This window comes from Tachypleus tridentatus, chromosome 9, assembly GCF_004210375.1.
Source record: "Tachypleus tridentatus isolate NWPU-2018 chromosome 9, ASM421037v1, whole genome shotgun sequence".
NCBI lineage: Eukaryota > Metazoa > Arthropoda > Merostomata > Xiphosura > Limulidae > Tachypleus > Tachypleus tridentatus.
Window position 1 is genome coordinate 85,567,592 of NC_134833.1, and position 23,713 is coordinate 85,591,304.

Consider the following 23,713-nt stretch of genomic DNA (forward strand, 5'->3'; position numbering starts at 1 on the left):
TATGCATGTTTGCTCAGTATTGCAGACTAGCCAGTGGCAGCCATCTTACCTTTTGCATGGAAGGGTTTATTTATATGAGCTGTTGTAAACTACCGCCAGGAGTCACAGGTGTAAAGGGTGTGTTTTCTATTATTACTAATGATATCGAACAGAGCGTCCCAAATGGGGAAACAAATGTTACTTCATCGACAGAAGAAATTGCTACAACTAGTTCAGTAATGGAAAATCTTCCAAACACAACTTACTTCAATAATGTTACAGAAAAGATGCCCCAAACGTCTCACATAACAAGCGGAGATCATTCGTCATCAGTGACTCAATTTGCATCTTCTTCTGGTACCACAACTTGGCATCTATCCGACACGGAAAGCACGAGTGACATGTCTTCTTTAACTTCTCAACCAGACATTTTAAATACGTCTACAAAGACAGAAGATTTTGTGTTTACAGAACCAACACCGGAATCGTCTACAGCAACAGAATCAGTACCGGAATCGTCTACAGCAACAGAATCAGTACCGGAATCGTCTACAGCAACAGAATCAGTACCGAAATCGTCTACAGCAACAGAATCAGTACCGCAATCGTCTAGTGATCAAGATAAAACACACAACCCAACTTCTATATCAACTTTATCTTCTAATGTAGATACCTCGAGCAGTCCGTTAACAAAAACAGACACCACTTTACCTACATTAATGGAGACTGCCAGTCCATCCTCAACTCAAGAGACAGACACAACAATGGAGTTTACCAGTTTAACCGAACAACATGCGGATGAGCAAACACACAAATCCACTAGCAACGAGTATCTACAAACTGAAAGCGAAACACTCAGTCCAACAACTACATCTCTACCCACTTCCAACGAAACATCAAATTTTAGGACAGGTATGTTTATGTCCATGTTTTTCGTTTGGTTTTGCATTTTCACTTAATATTTGGTACATGCAAGTATGCTGATATATTTTAACTATGGTTGTAGGTAAATTAGCTAGTTATATTGTTAACTAACGTTTAACTCGTCAGAGTAAAGCCTAACATCACATTTTATAACTAACTGAAATAAACACATTTTGTGAAGTCAAAACTTGTTCACCAAACAGTCAGGAAAATGCAGACGATGCAGTCAAGCGTCGGTAAATTTCTTTCTGATCCAATTAAAGTTAAAATAATTCATGAAATGAATTCGTGGCATATTCGTAGGATATTTATTGGTAAAAATCAGCTAGCTTAATAACTTCAAATATATAGAAAAACCAGTGAGTTTTGGTAACACTACGTTCCAACAATGGCTTTTATGTCTTATTGTTTAGCGACAAAAGTATAATTTAACATTGTGGTTGGTTTCTTAATTTAGTGTCTTCGTTGATTAAATAGGTTTGTTTTTTTCTGTTATATCACCAACATTTTTAATAAAATATTTTAATGCGGAAACGATTTATGTTTAAAATAGAATCGATATTTTTATTTTTATGATAACATTTATTCACCTGGCTCTAGACAAGTTGATCCAACACTACATCTATTTTAAGCTTATGATAGCAACACTCACTACACTTGAGGTTTTGTCACCGTCATGGCCCCTTTGCACCCCGTCACTAAAATCGTAATGGACAAACAGTAATAGAACTATTCTATCTGGATTAATTCACTTTGCCTTTTATGACTTCCATTCCGAGATATCAAGCGTGACGTGACACACATTTGTCTATTTTTTTTTTTTTTTTTATATATGGGTTAGATCAGGGTATCCCAAACTTTCTTGGTTCACGACGACCTTAGTGTCTCAGCAATTGTTTCACGGCGCTCCTAAGCAAAAAGAAAAATCTAACAGTTCTGTTTAAGTAGCTATGTCTAAACAACTTAATACTTGATAAGTATTTATATTCTAACAACTTAGTAGCCGATTGAAATACTAATTACTAATTAGTAATTACTAATACGATGTGTGAATCTGTTGGACAATGCGCAGCTTCTCAAACCTTGGAATCAGATGGGACACCACTACCCTCATTTCCTGTTCCACATTGATTTTTGCGGGTTACTTGCTTTCTATTACAGCAACTACCGAAAACCCAGCTTCGCAGAGATATGACGTCACAAATGGAATTAGGATTCGCTGAGCTCTTAGCAGCGGATATTCATCTTTTATTGATATCCAAAACTCTGTTCGTTCCATGCACCCAAAACTTGTTTTAAAATCTTGTAAGAAGACAGCTCAATAAGATCTTCAGAGGGAAATTCAGATGGGGTCCTAGTCTTGAGTGGGTCTTGGATCCATGCAAATATCTTCATATCTTCTGGAAAGTAATTTTCAAACCGGTCACTGAACTGTGTTAGATGCTCCTCAAATCAGCTTCATTGGATGTAACAAACCGCTGCAACAGGAGGAAACAGTATTTGTCATCACCTTCATTAATTTTTCTTCTCCATAGTAGTAACTTTTCTCTGAAGGCTGAAACCTTCTTTTCGAGTTTCAGAATATGAGTGTTGCTTCCCTACGGAGAGATTCAACGCATTCAGTTCTTCGAACAGATCACACAGGTATGCTAATTTTGACAAAAAATCAGTATTCAAGAAGTTAGCACATTTTGTGTTCTTCTTCGAGACAAGAGTAGAGCTCCTGTTGTAGTTCGAACACATGGGACAGTACATTCCTACGGGAGAGCCATCGCGAGCTACAATTGTACAACAGAGATGTGTGCTCAGGTTCAATATCCTCACACAGTTTTTTTTTTTTAAATATCTCCTTCTGTGGCCGAGGTTTTATAAAGTTCACCACTTTCAACACAATTTCCAGAACTATTGTTAAAAGAAATGTAGCGCGATCTTATGTTAAAACTGTGAAATACTTCAAACTGGTAGTTCGCGCGGTGATCGACAGATGTCTATATCGTTGTGTTGCTCTCGAAAATTTGAAATACTCCGCTCATAGTTTGGGAACCACTGGCTTAGATTCTTTATTATGTAGTAGGTCCATAACTTCTACTATGGTTGTTGATAAAACAACTAGTTATATTATTAATACTTTATTGTTCATTTGGAATAAATAATTGTTCGAATAATTTTTCTTTCCCTTTAAAGTCACTTATTAAACAGGAAAATATTTTTATGCTTTTAATGGTTCCTTCTAGCATGGCGCAGAAGACCAGTAAGCATAATCAAGAAAGTGTTAATGTGTTGCATTCTGTATAGCGGAAGGCACGGCATAGCCAGGTGGTTAAGGCGTTCGACTCGTAATCTGAGGGTTTACGGGTTCGAATCCACGTCACAGCAAACATGCTCACCCTTTCAGCCGTGGGTGCGTTATAATGTGACGGTCAATCACATTATTCATTGGCAGTGGCAGTAATGATGGGCTGTCTTCCCTTTAGTCTTACACTGCTAAATTAGGGACGGCTAGCGCAGATAGCCCTTGTGTAAATTATAACAATATTTTCAATTCAAACATATTCTTGTGTCATAGTTTAAAGGTACGGAACTGAATTGGAATAACAAGGAGTAACCCAAATAATGCGCATGTAAAAAATATGAAAATGGAAGAAAGTGGCTGATATTAGGTCCTGTTTTTCCGTTCTCCCAGCTAATTCATAAGCCAAAGCATTTTTTTATGAGATATGACACGCTCTAGCAAACGCCTTAACTGTCTCCCACTCATCTAAAACATTCTTTGTTTTTATAGCATGCATTTTTATTGGATTTTCTGCTAAAGCATATTTTTTAAAAATATATTTTCTATTTCCCTTCCCGATAATACGTTTTTTTTTCTTGCTACGTTTCATATTTTTCTTGCCCCTAAAGAAATTCTTTGTTTTATAACATTGTTGTTTTGGTTCTACATATGTTTTATTTGTTCTAGTTTACACAAGCAGTAAATCAATCTCTTGATGTTGTGCCAGATATTCCGCTTGTATCCAAATATCTTACGTTGAAGCTTCCTGCAAACTAAAATGTAGACCAACAGCACTACCGCTGTTGGTTAAAAACTTCTGTTACAAGAATACCTAACAAACCCTTCCACGTAAACCGGTTAACTGTTTAATTAAATTTAGCAAGTTAAACTCTTAACGAAGGTGAAAAAACTTAGGGTAATCAAACAATCAATAGTTTGGATACACAGTATATCGTTTGGCATCTAAAAATTGATTAAATATCGCAAACTAAACGATTAATATAATTAAAAATTCTTATACGTGGTAATCATAATAATACTTTTGTATTAGAATCCTAAGACACGATCCTGTCGGTCTTTATAGAAACGTAGGCCAAAATTTCAAGTTAAAAATCATGTTTTGTGTAACAATTCATAAATGCTATACCGCACATTGCTTTTCACGATCATTTGTTAGATATGACGTTAGCTATTCGTTGCTTACACATTTATAGTACAAGTGTAATTCTTTGAAATGTTAGTTTGCACATTTTAAGTTTCTCATGTTCATCTTAGTTTGCGGTCGTCCTTATAAGGTGCCTAACGGAAGAATTGTTGGTGGAAAATCTTCGAATTTTGGAGAATGGCCATGGGTGGTAAGTACAACCCGAGATCTTTTGGTTAACCTCTTAACACAAACTTTTGCTGAAACTCCTGGAATACAACGTTAAATATATTTCTGTAGTAAATAAGAAATGGCAAGTTTTTTGAAGATACAGTGTCGAAACCTATGTCGAGTATCATAATGATCTTAAATCATATTTCCCATCCCACAAATGTTTAATTAGTTGTCTGGCATTAGTCGTCCTAACAACTATTTTACTATAACAATATTAAGTAACGTATTTTATTTTATTCGTAGTTTCCTCAAGTGACTACTATATCATTAATCTAGTAAAATGTAGATCAACAGATCCATTATATAAAACTATATATAGATATGTATCATTGCATGACTACTCTTTTGACGACATACATAAGTTAATTTCATTAAAATATAAACAACTAAAACATGAAGTAAGATTAACGTTTAACTGAAACACACACACACACACACACACACTGCACTGGCTGATGTATAACACTGACGGTCAAATCTCATTATTCTGTTAGATTAGTGTAGTTTTATGTGAAAATACTTAATCAACCAACGTGTTTCTTGAAATATCAGTATTCATTCAATAAAAATGCGTAAATAATATACTTGAAACAAAAAGTGCAATAATAAGGTAATTCAGTAATGTTATATAACTAGCGTTATAAAAGAAGACAGTTCACAGAGGTCATAACATTTGCTAGTAAGCGTCTAAAAGTGTCAATATATTTTATAACATTTCGAAATATCATAATAAAAAGGCATTTTCGTATAAGAGTGTTGTCGTATGTATTTTATAAACCGATAATGATAACTGAGAAAGTATTTCACTTGAACAGTTTAAACAGGCTTAATCTAAGCTTTATAGACGGAATAGTTGGTTTGACCGTCACTCGTACAACATATCCACAAGGCCGAGGGTGCGGAGCGTGCGTTTTTTTTTTTTTTTTCAATAATGGGACAAGAACCACAGGCTTCGGATCCATAATACTGTATGCTAACCGTGAGACTCCCATTTGTAGATTTTCTAGCTATAACTTGCTTTGGGGACACTGTATAGTACTGATTATTTGTATACTCTATTTGTGTAGCACGTATCGGAAACCCTAGATATGCAGAACAATAGCACAGGTTCAGTAGATTATATGTCAGGACTGTCAAGGTATTCAATAAGCATATTACAAATATACACGGTAAAAACCGGCAGTAACAAAGTTTTACTCCTTTCGGCGCGATTGGTGACAACAGTCGACTTGAAGGCTCAGCGTGGCCTTCCTTTATTTTTGTTATTCTTATGTATTGAATTTAACATATATAGTATTGGGTACAATCACAGAATATTTCAGGGACTTTTGTAGAGTTATTGCCGAGATATCATGTCTTTAGTACTTATACCGTAATTAGTTGAAGTATCAAACATATATATTCAGCACCATGCCAAACATTAAAAGTTGTTATTCAGCACCATGCCAAACATTAAAAGTTGTTATTCAGCACCAAAAAAAAAAATGGTTTCCACTTACTTTCATTTCTTTTTCTACCAAACAAGATAAGAAACCATCGATATGATATGCAACCAGAAAGTGACTAGCCCACCAAATCGTTCATCTTTCTTCTTGTTTCAGTTGAGATAATTATACAACTACTTCATCACTAATGTCTCTTTAAACCTAAATCCACTGTGTTTTTGGGCATCACAAAATGTCATTACTTAGTTGTAGTTAAAAAACACAGACGTTATTCTAGTATAAAGTTGTATCATTACCCCTTAAAGCTAGCTTTTTCGCAAAACGATTGTAACACGTAGATTACACAATGTTTTGTTCATTATGCAGTTAGTATCTTTGGCAAAGGAGCTAACTTTTATATTATGTATCAAGTGAAGGAAGAAAAACAAATTAGTACAAATAATATTAAGTTTTATTACATACATTTATAGAATACATCAAATTTCAGTAGGGGGGAGACGTCACAAAATAAATAATGTAAATAACATTTTGTAAATGTAACATGAAGTAGGTATGGCAACACCAAAAATAATGCAAACACGAACATAAAAATAATACAGCTATACATGATCATCTCCATATGATTTACAATATTAACATTTATTGTTACACTGTAAGATGCATTCTGGACTTCATTATTACTGCAGTTGAAAGTTGTATATTACCGACTTTTATTATGCAGAATATGTATCTTAATATCATGATCATGTTAAGGTAGGCATCAAGGTAGTATAATTAAGAGCCTAGGACTTAGTACGAGGAAAACAAAGTTGAGTTAAAATGTTTCTTGATTATTACGAACTATTACAAATTCTCTCGCTTTGCGGTCGGTTGTAATGAGCATTTTGTACATTTTACAAAGTAATATTAAATTTTAATATGTAAAGTAATGTAGAGATGATTATTTGTTTGTAGTTAAGCACAAAACTATACACTGGACTATCTGTGCTTTGCCCATCACGAATACAGAAATCTTTCTAGCAGTGTAAGTCTTCGCACATACCTCTGTACCAATAAAGACTGTAGAGATGATATATGTATAGCTGTATTCTTCCTATATTCTTATTTGCATTCTTACATCATTTTACATTTACAAAATGTTTCTTATTATTTTAAAAAGTTATATCATTTTGGAAGCTTTCGTAAGATAATATTATCTAATATCATATTTTTTTTGTTGTTTTAATCAGTTAACATGTTCCAGGACGCATGCTCCGAGGTTGTTAAATATGAATTTAATATTTTGTTATTATGTCTGCAGACTTTATTTTGGTTGGTTTGTCACTTCAGATATCTCTCCGACAATGGAAGAAAAATAAGTTTCTTCATAAATGTGGAGCCGCTTTACTTAACGAGTTTTGGGCAATCACTGCTGCTCATTGTGTGGAAAAGTAAGCTTATAATAAGTTTGTTAAATAAATTATAGGGTTAATAAAACAGGTATTTTGTGTTACATTTTTTCTCTTTTTATCAGTCTTTTGAAGTATATTTCTTTTATCGAATTTTGAAGGCAAAATATTACATTAATTACTTTTTACAAATATTAAGCTCACAATCTCTTAACCATAATGTTACCTTTACTCCACTTTTGGAATCAGATGAATATTCCTGTTATGAACACTAGGTATTATAATAGAGCATCTTTAGTTTAAAAAAAAAAAAACAAATCCTATTTCTTCCTAGCGTTCCGCCACCTCATCTTCTTCTCCGGATTGGCGAGTATAACATCAATAGTGACGATGAACCCCTGGGCCACGTGGAACGACGAGTGCAGCTAGTTGCTCCGTACCCCAAATTCGACAGAGCCACTTTTGAATACGACCTGGCTCTATTGAGGTTGTATGAACCTGTAAAATTCCAAAAGAATATCCTGCCTATATGTATTCCTTCTGGAGACGAGGACTACGTCGGTCGCAGCGCCACCATTGCTGGCTGGGGTAGACTGTACGAAGGTGTGAATACTCTTTTTCTTTGTTACTTCATCTCGCAGCTCTTTCAATAAATTAAGTACGCTGTAACTCCAATAGAAGGGTTTGTACCAATACTCAAAAAAATAAGGCGCTTACTGTATTTTATTTTCAGTGTTTTTTTTTCAATGTATAACAAATTACTCTTGACGTCGTTAACCTCCGACTTCTTGACATATGTTGATAATGCTACATTACTGAATGTGCAATACGTTTGTGTTGTGGATTTTTTATGTTATTTGATTTTCATTTTGAGGTTATTAAAACGCAAAGCAAATAAAGTGACAGATAATTTGTGGAAAGTATTATTAGAGTGTTAGGGTTTCGGCGAAGTGGAAAGATTATTCAATAAGTACTACGTGCGTGCGTGTCTGTGTATGTATATTATGTACATATTAGTTATGTCCACCAGATGGCCCTCTACCGGAAACTCTTCATGACGTAAAAGTTCCTGTGATAACAAACAGGAAGTGTATGGATATGTACAGGAAAGCAGGGTACATCGAAGACATACCAGATATTTTCATTTGTGCTGGGCTATCCAAAGGTGAACTGGACTCTTGTGAGGTAAGATAATTAATGCTCATAACATATTGATAGCAACGAACAAAGGTACTATTTTATCTCAAGACTGATGGTATGGGTATTTAAAACTTTTATTAAAATAAATTAGAGAACAATGTTTCGACCTTCTAGGTCATCTTCAGGTTAAGAAAGAGAGAGTTTGAAAGTGACTGTTGCTGAATACATCTTAGGGACGAGAGTATAAACGGGTATTGGATTGTAGGAGGCGTTGCAGGTGGATGTTAGGTTATTAATTAGTATAGGTATAAATATGTTCCTTTATATTAGTTTAATTTTGGTTTTAATTGTTGTATAAATAGGGCTTATTTTGATTTTACTTTTGTTTATATTTATTTCCTTACCTAGTATCTGGGTGTTGTCTGTGGTTATGCTGTGTTTATTTGATTAGCAGTGTTCAAACGCGTGTGAAGGTGTTCTGTCGTGTTCTTTGAATTTGATTTCCACTTTTATGCTTGTTTCTCCAATATAAAAGTCGTGGCAGTTGTTGCATTGCATTTTGTAAATAATGTTGGTGTTGTGTTTGTTGGTGTAGTTTTTACATAGTATGGACTTTAGTTTTGTAGCTGTTTTTTTAAAATAAATTTAGTGTTTACTGATATCTTGTGTTTTGTTATACGTTTTTTCCACATGTTGGTTATTTTTTCGCTAATATCGGGAATATATGGTATGCAGCAGTACAAGGTTTTGTAGTTTGTTGTATCTTGGAATTTATTATTGTTTATTTGTCATTGATATAGATATGTGCGTATAATTTTTTCAACGGTTTTTGGAGGAATTTTGCTGATTTAATGTTTAGTTTTATCGGGATAGCATAGTTTTGTGTCTGTTTATTTGCTTTCTTAATATGTTGAGTTTTTGTTTTGTTTCATGTGCTGAGTCTCAGGGAATGTATAGTACAGTATAGATTATTTTTCTGTGGAGATCTGTTTTGACTTGTGCATCGGTTTTTGTGATCTTGAGGTTGAAAAATGCTGTTTGGTTATTGTATTTTCCAATTCACAGGTGAACTTGCTTGGGTGTATAGAGTTAACGTGGTTGAAAAACTGTGTGTTCTGTAGATGTGAAACCAGCAATTGTATCATCAACATACCTGTACCAGTATAGTGGTGGGTGTAAGGCTGAATTGATCGCTTGTGATTCAATCCGTGTCATAAAATTGTTGGTTAGAACTGGTGACACGGGATTCCCCATACTTAGGCCATTTATTTATAGGTAGTTTTGGTCAATGAATATAAAGTTAGTTTTGGTGGTAGTGAATTCTATAAGAGTTACTAATTGGTTCCTAGGGATGTCTATCAATAGGTTGGGGTCTTGGATATAAAGTTCTAAAGCTTTCTTGCAGGCTTCAGTTGCTGGGACTTCTGTGAAAAGAGAGATTACATAAAAACTGGTCATTAAGACTTTGATTTAGTTGATTAAGAATAGATTTAAAGTTTAAAAAAGCCTTTGAAAAAGGACCTGGCTGCTGTTACACATTGAGGAAATGCCCACACCGAAGTTGTAGTTAAATGATTCATTTATAGGTCGACATTGTAGGTCGTAGTGAACAATCTGGTTTGGGGGTGCCATATAGTTGTGGAATGTGCGAGTCGGTCTTTTGTAGGTAAGAGTAATGGTTTTTCTGAGATAGTGTCTTTTTTTTTTATTTGTAGTAGTATTTTGTTTAATTAGTTTCATGTGTATTAGTTTAAATTTGTATCTGAAAACGTTTGTTGTTCATTATAACAAAAGCATTACCTTTATCTGCTTTTAGAATTTTGATGTTTTTGTCTTGTTTTAGGTTGTTTATAGAGTTAAAAACAATAAATGTGTGAGGCTGTTTTTTAGTTTTCCTTTTTTTGTGAAATTATGCTGATGGTTTTGCGTAAAAATTCTTTGAAAAAGTTGTTTAAGATACTGTTTTGAGGTATTTAGGGAAATGGATGTTGTTGGTTGTTGATGGAATTGTTGTCAAAGTTGTCTTATTTCTAGTATTTGTTTTTCGTTGTTTTGTTGGTGTTTTTGGTTTGCGTAGATTGGATCGCCAGTTTTCTAGCTAGGTATTTCAGACAGGCTTTCATTTCGACAGATGTAATATTTTTAGGTGTTTACTGCGAAGCTGAGTCCTTTGTTGAATAGATGTATCTCTTCCTTGCTTAATTGTCGGTTACATCTGCTATATATATTGTTGTTGTTGTGGCGGATCGTCTTTTTTCTTATCGTTCTTACTACTGATTTGATTGATGTTGCGTTGTATGAGTCCGTAAATGTCTGGTTGAATGCAGCAGGCCAGTTGCTGATCTAGATCCACTTTTTGTTTCTGAAAATCATTTAGTTCTTTATATTTCAAGTTAACATGGTTTTAGTAGTTTTTCTGTAACTTATGAATAATGTTTATGCACTGATAAAAATTCTTGATAGTTTTAACTTTACAAAATTAGGGATTAGTTTTTCTTTTGGTACTGCAGGATGAAATAAATGTCATTTCTTCTACTGATAATTTTTAAGTTTTTTAGTGTCGTTATGATCGAACAAGCATGTACGGTTAACAATGGCGTAATGAAGTTTAAACAGATAACGCAGTGCACAAAAAACACTGTAAACTTGCACTTCTCGTATAATCGCCGTGGTGAACTAATTCGTGATGATGAGAAACCCACTTTAAGTAAAAATTTATCTCAAGACGGCTGGTATGAGTATTAAAAGTAGAGAACAACATTTCAACCTTCTAGGTCATCTTCAGGTTAACAAAGAAAGTTTGCAACTGAACGTTGCCAGGCGTATGTCTTAAGGACGAATGTGTAAATGTGTACGGGATTGTAGGTGGCGTTGCATTTAGCTGTTAGGTTATCAATTAGTTTGGTTTGGTTTCTTTTGAATTTCGCGCAAAGCTACTCGAGAGCTATCTGCGCTAGCCGTCCCTAATTTAGCAGTATAAGACTAGAGGGAAGGTAACTAGTCATCACCATCCACCACAAACTCTTGGGCTACTCTTTTACCAACGAATAGTTGGTTTGACTGTAACATTATAACGCCCCAACAGCTGAAATGGTAAACTTGTTTGGTGTGACAGTGATTCGAACCCGCGACCCTCGGATTACAAGTCGATTGCCTTAACCATCTAGCCATGCCGGGCCAGGTTATTAATTAGTATAGGTATAAAGGTGTTCCTTAAAATATACCAGCCGTCTTGAGATACATTTTTACTTCAAGTGGATTTCTTGTTATCACGAAAGTTACTGTTATTTATTATTTCTGTTTAAGAACTTGTAAACTAAATGAAAACACTGACTTAAAGTGACTTTTTAAAATTCCATTCGCAACTTGTGAAATTATAATTTTTAAAGCTAAATGAGAAAAGAAATATGAAATTGTTTGTTTGATATTTTAATAAAATTATAATTTATTTCTCTAGGGAGATTCGGGAGGACCAATGGTCATTCAAGAAGGAAATGGACGATGGATTCTGGCGGGCATCATCTCTTGGGGAATTGGGTGTGCATTACCCAACCAACCAGGTGTTTACACTCGCATCACCAAATTTTCTGATTGGATTAATCAAATAATTATATTTTAACTTATACACTATTTATTTTAAAACATGTTAATATACCGACTAGCGGTTATGGCGAGAATATGGCTTCGGGGAATTAGGAATGACCTTCCAAGGGGTCAGAGATCTCAGAACTCAAATCGTTTATCTTTGAAGACCATTAACTAAACTGAATTGTATATTATGTCTTTTATTTAATTTTACATGTAACAGAAGGACGACCTTTATGTCTCAGTTATTTCTAATCTCATCTTACAGCGATAAGAAACAAGAACTTAAAGTCAATGCGAAAGTCAATGTTCTTCCAGGTGGCGTAATGAAGTCTTGTCAGTCACAACTTCAGGTTGAGCTTGGAACTGTGATTTTAAAAGAATGGTGTAATGTCAAAAAATTAACTGGTATACAGAATATTGTTATTGTGTTTTGAAAATAATACCGATGGAAAGTGATTGTTGGTGATTATAAAATAATATTTCTACAGGTAAGAATTTGTTGCTAAGATAATTGCTGGGATTTTTCTACGTGTATATTTAGGATATCAGTGAAACTTTGAAAAAAGCACGGCAGAATTAACTAAAAGTTGTTAGTGTATAGTATTTTGTGATTTACAATTTTAAAACTAGATGAAATTTCTTCAAAACTGATCTTATGTCACTTACAACTGAAGGTATACAATACTCCTTCAGTAATCTGGTTTTAGATGTAAACGTTAATTCAAAACTATTTAAAGAAATAGTTTGAAACAGAAGTTAATTTTTTCAAACATTATTAGCACAAAATGTTTATTCATAGAAGTTCGTAAAGTTCTAAAATCTTTTAAAAACAGGATCTTTCATTCCACTACCTTATCAAGCACCATACACTATGAATTGGTTGTGTATCAAAATAGATATTAATTACAAGAGCAATAAAGTTTAAACTCTCAAACGTGTAAGAATTTTTAAGCCTTAATATACAACTAGAGCATCAGATAAAAAAATACTTTTGCTGCTTTCCAACGAATGCTTAATTTTCTAAAATTTGCCTTTCTGTAAAACTTTCAAATTGGTTTGTCCATCGTATTTGCTTTTCCAACAAGTTAGAGCACACCTAGATCCAAATAAAATATAACAAACGTTGGGTATGTGAAAGGTTTTTGTAACAATGGCAAACAAGACTACTGTGGCATAAAATGAATCGTGTATTTGTTTTAAAGAATGTCTTTGTCTTTCGTAGTGGGCAAAAGCCTTGAACTATGTAAAGTATACTTGATCCTATGTAATAATAAACTGTTTTATATATTTATCTATAATTCGTAGCTATGTTGTTAAATAAACTATTTTATGAATATCTTAACGTTTTGTGTTTTCCTGTGTTGTTTCATTTTACTGTCTATTGGATTAACTGCGTAAATCGTGATTTCCCCCCCCCCCCAATTAAAAATGACTAACTGTAGCGTGTTTATTGTTTAAACTTTACGTCACGAAAAGAACTCGGTATTCATAGAGATCATAGATTAACACAAAATTCACGGATTCGCGTCTTTAAATAAATGGATCTGTACAAAACTACCCACTTTACGATTTGATTCGCTTGGAGAAACCCAATATTTATGGAAAGTGTGAATAGTGTGAATTATTATATAACGCGCTTTATATATACTAAAAATACAAAGGTAATGATTTCATAAATATCTTTATCTTCCTTCAGTTCAACTATCTGAGTATCAAACAAGTATTTCGCCAAGGAGTGGAAACAATTTATATCGCAAACGTAATGTTTTCTAAATAAATCTAAATTTATATAGTGTGACTATAAACTGCCAGATGTATTAGTCATATTAGTGATCGTTAATCTTAGGTTGTGATTTGTCATAAACAAGAATGGTGACCTATGTCATTCGATTTGTAAATTGCATAATCTGTTTACCGTTACGTTTGGAGGAAAGTTTTTTGTTTTTGGTTTTTTCTGGAATTAAGCACAAAGCTACAGAATGGGTTATCTGTGCTCTATCCACCACAGGTATCGAAAGCAGGTTTCTAGCAATGTGAATCCTCAGACTTGCCGCTGTGCCACTAGGGACTTCGTTGAAATTAAAGACGGCGCTAATTTTAGTTCCAACCATTTTCAGTTTTTCTTTCTGTCGGAAAATTCCAGTTTTACAGGACGATTCATTTAAATGTATTACATGGATGAATATCTGCTATTCGTTATTAACACCAGTACGGTGCTTGTCTGAGTTTCTTTGTTGAACTTGTTATTTATTGTAAAGTTTCAGGAAGCAAAAAAAAAATTATCGGAAATGGCATCGTCGATAATTCAACTACTTCATATTTCATAATAATGGTAACAACTAAAATAAAGAAAACTTAGGGTTGTATACATTAACTATGATTTGCAAATCAGCGAGCCACGTAATAAATATTTCCGATGTAAAGTTATTAGTTACTATGGGACATAATGTATCAAAATTACACGTTTTGACCATAGCACATCTTTATGATAAAAGCGTATGAATATTTTTGCATCGAAAAGGTTGTCACAAACCCTCCCAAAGGCTATTTTCAGTGGCATCACACTATCTATGTAACAACAAATAACGTCAAAACGTGTAAAGTTATTAGTTAGTATGGAGCAGAATGTATCAAAATTACATGTATCCTGATTTAGAATTTTCAAGACGAGGCTATTCCTTGTACTCAATGGTATTAGAAAACAGAAAAATGTGAATTAACTCGGGTCTCGAAGGCCATCCAGAAAGAGACCTGCAACAAGTCTTACCCTAACTGTTGTTAGAATAGTGTAGTGTAACTGATAAGGCTTCATGAACACGAAGGTCGGTAGCAAAATTCGTTCACATATTATGTACACAACACGATAAAGAAGAAACTTTATCTAAAAAATAGACAAAAAGGACTCGTAGAGACAAATTACTTCTTTATAATACTAGTTCAGCATTCACGTATCTCCAGCAGCTGGAGAATAGAACGTGTATTCATTATATTCGATTATAAGACATAATATTCAAGTTTGAATTCTTGAGCAATTGGTGCAAGTAAACCGCCACCCTTGTACACTATATTGATTATGGAAACCTTGCAGGGTAAAAGAGTGTGCTTTTAACATGACAGTTATACTCTACAAAGTTATTGTCAAGTTTCACGGTAGTCGGGTAGAGCATGACCGAACATGGCGACGTGGACTGCAACAACCTGTTGAAGCATCGTTTTAATATGCTGTATTCAACTTATGTAATACGGATAATACTGAATGAAGAAGTACTGTGAAAGCACGATATATTTGCTGCGATTTCAACTTATATAAATCTACACACAAAATTCCTTTGTTGTTGAAGTCGGTGATTTTGTAACTTTGTATATTTTGTTGTTATTTTTGAATCACGCACAAAGCTTGTTTGCTTTGAAATTTCGCACAAAGCTACTCGAGAGCTATCTGTGCTAGCCGTCCCTAATTTAGCAGTGTAAGACTAGAGGGAAGGCAGCTAGTCATCACCACCCACCGCCAACTCTTGGGCTACTCTTTTACCAACGAATAGTGGGATTGACCGTAACATTATAACGCCCCACGGCTGAAAGGGCGAGCATGTTTGGTGCGACTCGGGCGCGAACCCGCGACCCTCAGATTACGAATCGCACGCCTTAACGCGCTAGGTTATGCCAGGCCCCGCACAAAGCCACACAATGGGCTATCTGTGCTCTGCCCACCACCGGAATCGAAACCCGGTTTTTAGCGTTGTAAGTCCGCAGACATACCGCTGAGTCAGTAGGGGGCTTGTATATTTTGTAAAAGATGCAAAGAATAGCAAGACTGTCTTCTCTTTCTTGTCATCAAAACTCACCTTTAATATACCTCTTAGAAAATTAATTGTATACTTAATATGAGCCATCAGTCTTTTAAGAGGGAAATGAGTAGTTATGGCTAGGTGATTAGGGCACTCGACTCGTAGTCTGAGGGTTGCGGATTCGAATCCCCGTTACACCAAACTTGTTCGCCCTTTCAGCTAAGGGGGTGTTATAATTTTACGGTAAATCCCACTGTTCGTTTGTAAAAGAGTAGCCCAAGAGTTGGAGGTGGGTGATAATGACTAGCTGCCTTCCTGCTAGTCTTGCACTGCTAAATTAGGGGTAGCTTTGTGTGAAATTCAAAAAACAAACCAACAAAATAAGTAACTATGCTAAAGAAAAGAAAGAAAAACAGCAAGCACAACATGTACTTATGTAAGTAATGTAAGAGTCGCAAAACTAATTTTTCTGTTGAATTAATGTCAGTGATTCAATATTACAGACAATACCATAAAAAGTTATTCCACTCGTTTAGGGCAGTGTTTTACTAAAAATGATGGCATTACCTTATAAATAAAACAAAATTAGCGTATGTTTCATATCACACACTCCTTGGCTCACGAGTCACACTACTGAACAAAGAAATGTGTCGCATTGTTTAGGTCCAATCACTAGCAGAATATGCCGTCCAAGAATGAGTTGATGGTCTGTGCCTAGTGGTTAGAAACTTGATGTGGAAGGCAGGACATATTTATTGTATGACTTGTTAATTTCCGTCTTGCATTGATAATTTAGAATGTTTGACTGAATGATTATGTAATCCACAAGACGCAATGCGTTGTCGTATACATACCAGTTAGTTACGCAAAAGAAATTAAATAGTGCCTTTTTATGTAAAGCGTTAACTTGTCCATTATATTGAATTAATAAGAGATGAAAATAACGCTCTTTTACCCTAAGCGTTAACTTGATAATAAATCAGAAACTTGGATTAAGAAAAATTAAAATCGGAGCCCTTTTATGTTAAGCGTTGATTGCATTGAGTCTTTGACAAGAAACTTTATGTTTATTTCTAGTGTTACTTGAGTAGAAAAATCGCCAATAATATTTTTGTTTTTTGTAATCTTTCACAGTATAATCTTCACCGTTTTAATATGTAAGGATGAAGGATTTTAACCACAGGAAATCCTGTTCTTATGCCCCAGGTATACTGACACCAATTCCTCTGATCAACGAGTCATAAATGTTGCCATTCGTAAAATATGTTATTTCTTCAAATGACTAGTGTTATATCTTTAATAGAGTTGAATGACTGGCTCATTCGGACTCGTAGCAGAGATCCAACCTTCATAAACAGGAAATCAGGTAGGATATGTATAATAATCAATGTTATGTTAGTACGTTAGAAGCCTATTGTCAAAATATAACAACATAGTTTACTTCTAGAATTTCTTGACAATAGCTATGTATATTTACCTATCATAACAGTTCAGGGATTAATGGTGTACAGAATCAGCGTTTGCCTTATGGGATTGGTAGTGAAGTAATACTTAGCCTCCAGGGGTCTGTAAATGTTCATTGACTGCATAAACATATTTTGCATCATAGTTACATGTTCAAATCATGCCATAAAACATATTTTTAGTAACAGCAGTAGATCCTGTATAACATTCGATACATAACTAATGCAAAGTTCTTGAAAAGTGAAAGAATAGAGGTATATTTCTTTACTAATTAATTTTTATAATTTTAGTGCAATATGAGAAAATTTCAGTACTGCTTATGTATGCACTTGTTAATATTTGCGTTTGAAAGCAATATTGAACATTTAGACGCTTTGCTTGTATGGGGTAAGAGTGTTTCTGAAATATTTAACACTGGCAAAAATATGCAAAACAATGAAGCCTAATTACTATCTTCACATACAGGATTTCTTGAATAATAAAAAGTATTCTGATTTTATCCACCGAAATCTGTAGGTTCATCTCCTTGTTAGCTTGAAGATGGCCTAAGAAGTGCAAAATGTTGTTCTCTGCTTTGTTTGGTAAAAGTGTAAATACCCATACCCACCGTTCTGAAATACATTTTTGTAAGTTCACCTGTCTTATACCTAACCTCATCTGGTGCGGACGATATTTGATAAGAGATAAATGAACATTAACTTGTGTGTGTTTTTTGGTTTAGTTTAGTTAGGGTTAAACTTTACTATACTTAATTAATTTTATTAATAAACTTAAATTGTTATTCTACGATCTATCATTAGACCTTTTTAAAACTTTAGTAAGTTTTTATCAGGTAGTTGTACAAAACATTTTATTAAAGTATGTTTACAACTGCCTTTTGTTTGCATCCGTCGAAAACATTGTGCGTGCATACGCGTTTGAATAGTACATCTATTATAATAGATTAGGCAAAAGGTAAGAATCCATCGGTTTTTACAAGAATTTCTAGAATCTTGAGTCAGAAAACTGATTTGATATTTACCAAACCACTTACACAGACATATATGTCATAATGACAGGATTAGCAACAACGATCTCCTGAAAAAAACAAAACAGAAACGGATTACAAAAGTCTCAAACTCTCGAGCGCTTTTGATTAGACATGTGAAATAATAATTAAAAACTTGCTTAACAAACTCTCGACAGAGCATTGTAAGCTACAAGAGAGCTATCTTCGCTGGCCGTACCTAATTTAGTGGAGTAAGACTATAGGGAAGGCAGCTAATCATCACCCATCAACAACTCTTAGGCTACTCTTTTACCAACGAATAGTGAGACTGACCATCACAAAATTACGTTTCTACAGCTCTAAAGACGAGCATGTTTGGTGTAACGGTATTTAAACCTGCTACATTTGTGTAACTGAAGCTTTTGGCATAATATTCACTTTTCCTTGAATTTTATAAAAATGGTAACTTTTCCCTTTATAAAATACATTTTTGATTAGGTTTTAGGTTTGGAAAGGTCCAGTCATTTCCTGCTACGTCGTCCGAATTTTCCTTCCAATTTGATGTGAATATATGTCAGTGTTCTACTTAGATATTTTTCTGAAGACGGTACCTTCTGGTGATTTTGTTAAGTTATTGTCCACACAAGTTAAATTATGCTCATTATATTTACACGCGTATTCACTCCAAAACGAGACAAAATTCTTTAACTGACAGCCCCCCTCTCAACAACATTAAGTTGTAATTCTTTCAACGGTCATATTTCATTTGAAGTTTCTACAATGCGAAGAAAGCTATATCAATAGTATCAAGCCATGAATTAATTCTTTACTTTCACTGTTCTTTTTTAAGCACATTAAAGAGCCCAGAGGTATACAAATAACTAGATTTTTATATAATACGGAAGAAGAGGCGAAATAAAGAGATAGAAGATATTTTAGAAAGATTTTTATTGAGTTACAAGAATATCGTCTCACAACTCTTAAATAGATTAATCGAACAATATTTTTGTTTTTATTTTTTCGTTTTTTTTAATTTTGCACAAACGTACTAGATGGCTATCTGCGCTACCCATCTCTAATTTAACAGTGTAAGACTAGAGGGAAGGCAGTTAGTCATCACCACCCACCGCCAACTCTTGGGCTACTCTTTTACCAAGGAATAGTGGGATTCACATTATAACGCTCCCACAGCTGAAAGGGCTAGCATATTTGGTGTAATGGAGATTCGAAACCGCGACCCTCGGATTACGAGTCAAGTGTCTTAACCACCTGGTCATGCTAGTCCAAATATTTCTGTGTTCTTAATTCTCTGTTGCCAACGTTTTAATTTATATTTTTACCCTAAAACTAGTTAACTTTACATTCACATTTTCCAACATGGTTAAATGTACTAATTTTCTCTTGCCATGTAAATATTTACCTATTTGACCTATTATCCACAATTACAAGAAAATATTACGACTTTGCCCTTCCATTAACAGATAGCTACTTGAGTTAATGTTGCTTACTTTCTTGGGAAACACCTAGTTTCGTGTGTAGCTTCTATTACTATGTTACATAGTACACATGCTAGGAACATCACTTTCGTATATAGAGACACTGTTATTCCATCTGCTACTGACACTCACAGAGCCCATTGTCTTTGGGCTCATCTGGCTGACATTGGATTACATTTGTGTATAACATCAGCTCACCCATAAAAGGGAAAAAAAAAAAAACGACTGAATTTCCACAACTACATCCAACCCAAGGATACGACTGCCAGATCTGAGGTCAAAGATGGCTACTTTTATTATGAGAGCGATACTTCTTAGATACAGCCAAAGGTCTACCTTTCCACTCACATCTAGTCTATCGCTATTTTCCAGATTGAAGTTAATATCCATTTTCCAGGGTGGCAGTCTCACATGGAGGGATTGATGAATTGTAAAAGCAGTACTGTTCTGGTTATTTCATTGTAAAGAAAGAGCTCAGTCGTTCTTTTCTTGTATCTTCACATGAATGTACCAAGTTGTATCAAGTCCTGAAAAAATTTGGTTTGGTTGCTAAACCTTTCAGTGAAAGCTGCCTGTCTTGTCCCTCTGAGTCAATGATTGAGCCAAGTTTGAACTCTATTAGTTTCCTGGATTCATAAGTATTTAATATTTGATTTCGGTTTTCCAGCTACTACTAAGTCAGTACTCATATATACCAAAAATAGAAAGGATGCTTCACTCTCCTGACCTAGATCACATCCTGGTTGAAGCATCACCATTCTAGGCTATGGCATCTAAATAATGAGAATGTTGGAAATCGGTGCATAGATTTGTAACTGGACTATTAATCCTCGGAATGATTAGAACTTGGTATAAATGAGGTATCTGAGCAGGACAGTGCTTCCAAGATGTAGTCTCAGAAGTTAATGCTGGGGCTTCTTTGTCTCCAGAAACTAGCTAAAAGTTAAAATTTTCAAACATGATCATGACAGAAACTGCCTCTCTTAAGGTGGGGTTATTTTTTTTACATCCAGGTAATACTTTATTGTCTTGCCAGAAAGTTTTGCTATGAACTTATCTAAGAGTATATGTTCACGATCCACTGAAACCATTTCAAGGTAGCTATGCAGATGACATAGGTCATCCATATAAGTGGCCAGGATCTCAACATTGCACCATTACTAGGCATTAAACTTAACGTAATGGATTACTAGTGTTTCCACGGGGTTGAAATACTGTTACAACTTAGTCATGACTGTGTCACAGTCTTTTTATTTTACCATATCCAAATGTTTGAAAGAATCCAGAGAGGACTGTCTGAGTCAGGTGTTAGATTGCCTGCTCAGTAATACAGCTGTGTTTCAGAGAATGGTCCATATTTTCTTTTGCCACATTTTTGAACATAGGGAGTGAAACCTGATTGTCATCTCTGAAAGAACCCGTGCTGTTTGCCAAAGCCTCTTTCTCAGTCACTATCTTCGCTGAGATTCTATCATTGGTGTGGCTTTGAAGTAGGAGGCATACTTAGATACTACAACTCTTGAACAAGTAGTTAGTCTCTGGTATAAGACAGTAGAGTGACCTCTCAATAACTAGCTTTAAGCATAATGCGACCTCAAGTTTACTCATAATCTGTGGTTACTCTTGCATGACTCTCTCCGCATAGAGAGGATCAAGACTCGTGATCCGTAATGACGAGAAAACCCACTTGTAGAGAAAAATATGTATGTAAAAATGGCTGGTATGGGAAGAGAAAACTCTATGTAGAGGAGGAAAACAACTTTGACTGGCAGAGTGTATCTACCACTAGCGCCTTCAGTTCTTCTCGACTAGTCTTTAAGCAGTCTTCACAAGAGCTAGGGTAGCACCTCCTATGGTCGGTCTCAGACTAAACAAACGCTATTCTACCATGGTGACAATCAGTCATCTGTATTCTCCTCGTGCTGAGATAATTTCTAGAGAACAATGCCTGATCTGCTCTTTAGGACAAGGCAAACGTTTGCTTCTCTTCCAGAACGTACAGTTGCATACAAATAAACGTCAGAAACATTGGCCCAAATCCTGTATCCAGAAGATGATTTCTCCTCTCTTGTAAAACGCCTGGTGAAGAACGCCGCTGTCACATCGTGCAACATACCAATATCTTGTACAACGTACAAATACCTTGTACAACATACCAATATTTTGTACAACGTATAAATACCTTCTACACACTCCAATATCTTGTACAAACACACCAATACTTGTACAACATACCAATATCTTGTATAATATACCAATACCTTGTACAAAGTACCAATATTTTGTACAACATACCAATATCTTGTATAATATACCAATACCTTGTACAAAGTACCAATATTTTGTACAACATACCAATATCTTGTATAATATACCAATACCTTGTACAAAGTACCAATATTTTGTACAACATACCAATGCCGTGTACACCATATCAATACCTTGTACATGTATTCTTTCCAGTAAATAACAAATGAACAATGGCAATTAGAACAAAATGAACTCAGTAAGTTTCTGGGTCACGAATTATGTAAATACTGCAAAGATATCGAAAAAAATTCTGAAAATTCTGAACATTTTACACTAAAATAAGAAGGTAGAAAATAAACGTTACTTTTTCATGCCAAACTAGAACAGTGACAACAATAAAACTAAACTAACCAGCTTTGTGTTATTACATGACAACCGCAGTTAGCAGAGACAAAGAAAAATTTTGTTATGAGCACTTAGAATAATTATTGTTCTGTAATTAACCATCCATATATTGAAAAGTATTTCCTAGGATTAAGTGATTAGAAAAGTTTGTGCAGATTTCTTAAAGTTAATTATTGTAATTGTTTCTAAGGTATTGTAATAGAAAACGTTAGCACCTTTAACAAAAGTTGTTTTCATTTCAGTCTGGAAATCAAACAGAACCTTATATTTGATTTGTTCTCTTAATAAAAAGCTATCTTTGATATTTAACTTTTATTGATTGCAATGTTTTCCATAAGACTATTAAAGAACTAGCTATGAATAACCAGCCATTATTTTGAACTGTTAAACTAGAAGAAGTGTGTGTGTGTGTTTTCTTATAACAAAAAAGTCACATCGGATTAGCTGCTGAGCCCCCCGAGGAGAATCGAGCCCTTGATTTTAGCGTTGTAAATCCGTAGACTTACCGCTGTACCAGCGGGAGACAAACTAGAAGGAAGACAGCTTGTCAACAGCACCTGCTGCTAACTCCTTTTTCGTCAAGTAATTGGATTGAAAGTCACTTTTCTACGTCGATGTCTTCACTATTCTGGAGGTGGGGGGTCGCTTTTGTGGCAAAACGATATTAACGATAAATCCATATATTCACAATGTGGAAATTCTAACCACTAGGTGGTGTCTAGCTTTAGATATTTAACAAATGTATAATAAATGTTATCGTGAACAATCTATTATTTTATTTATAGTTCAAATGGGAGAAGATTCAGTTCGATATTTTAAACGTATTACCTATGTTTAGTGGTTCTTAACCTTTTAGTGTTTGTTCAAATCAGTAACGCTGGAAACTTAAATATAAAACATAAAGCATACTCTTATGTAAAAATATAGATTTGCTTTTATTCATTGTTTCATGAAGACGCTAATATTATATTGTTTCATGAAGACCCAGGAAATAATATAAAGATAATATAATAATATAAAGATACAATGAAAAACGAGCGTTTCGAAATACAGAAAAGGTTATAAAACCTGGTTAAGCAAACTGAGTTTAGTGTGGTCAAATTGAAAACTAATAATTTTTTACACCTTTGATTATTTATGTTTGTGTTCCAAAAACACATTTACACCTACCCATATACTGGAATAATCCTAATTATTCAGATGTGTTC

General features: G+C 34.5%; 1 protein-coding gene across 1 annotated transcript; it reads left to right on the forward strand.

Moving 5' to 3' along the window:
- The first annotated feature begins 673 nt into the window (after window positions 1-673).
- Window positions 674-13,456, forward strand: LOC143225666 (serine proteinase stubble-like). The gene is made up of 6 exons (XM_076455487.1): window positions 674-891; window positions 4,451-4,530; window positions 7,328-7,428; window positions 7,721-7,989; window positions 8,417-8,571; window positions 11,984-13,456. Exons 1-6 carry the CDS (start codon window positions 699-701, stop codon window positions 12,143-12,145), a joined length of 960 nt encoding a protein of 319 aa, XP_076311602.1. The 5' UTR covers window positions 674-698; the 3' UTR covers window positions 12,146-13,456.
- Window positions 13,457-23,713: the final 10,257 nt, after the last annotated feature.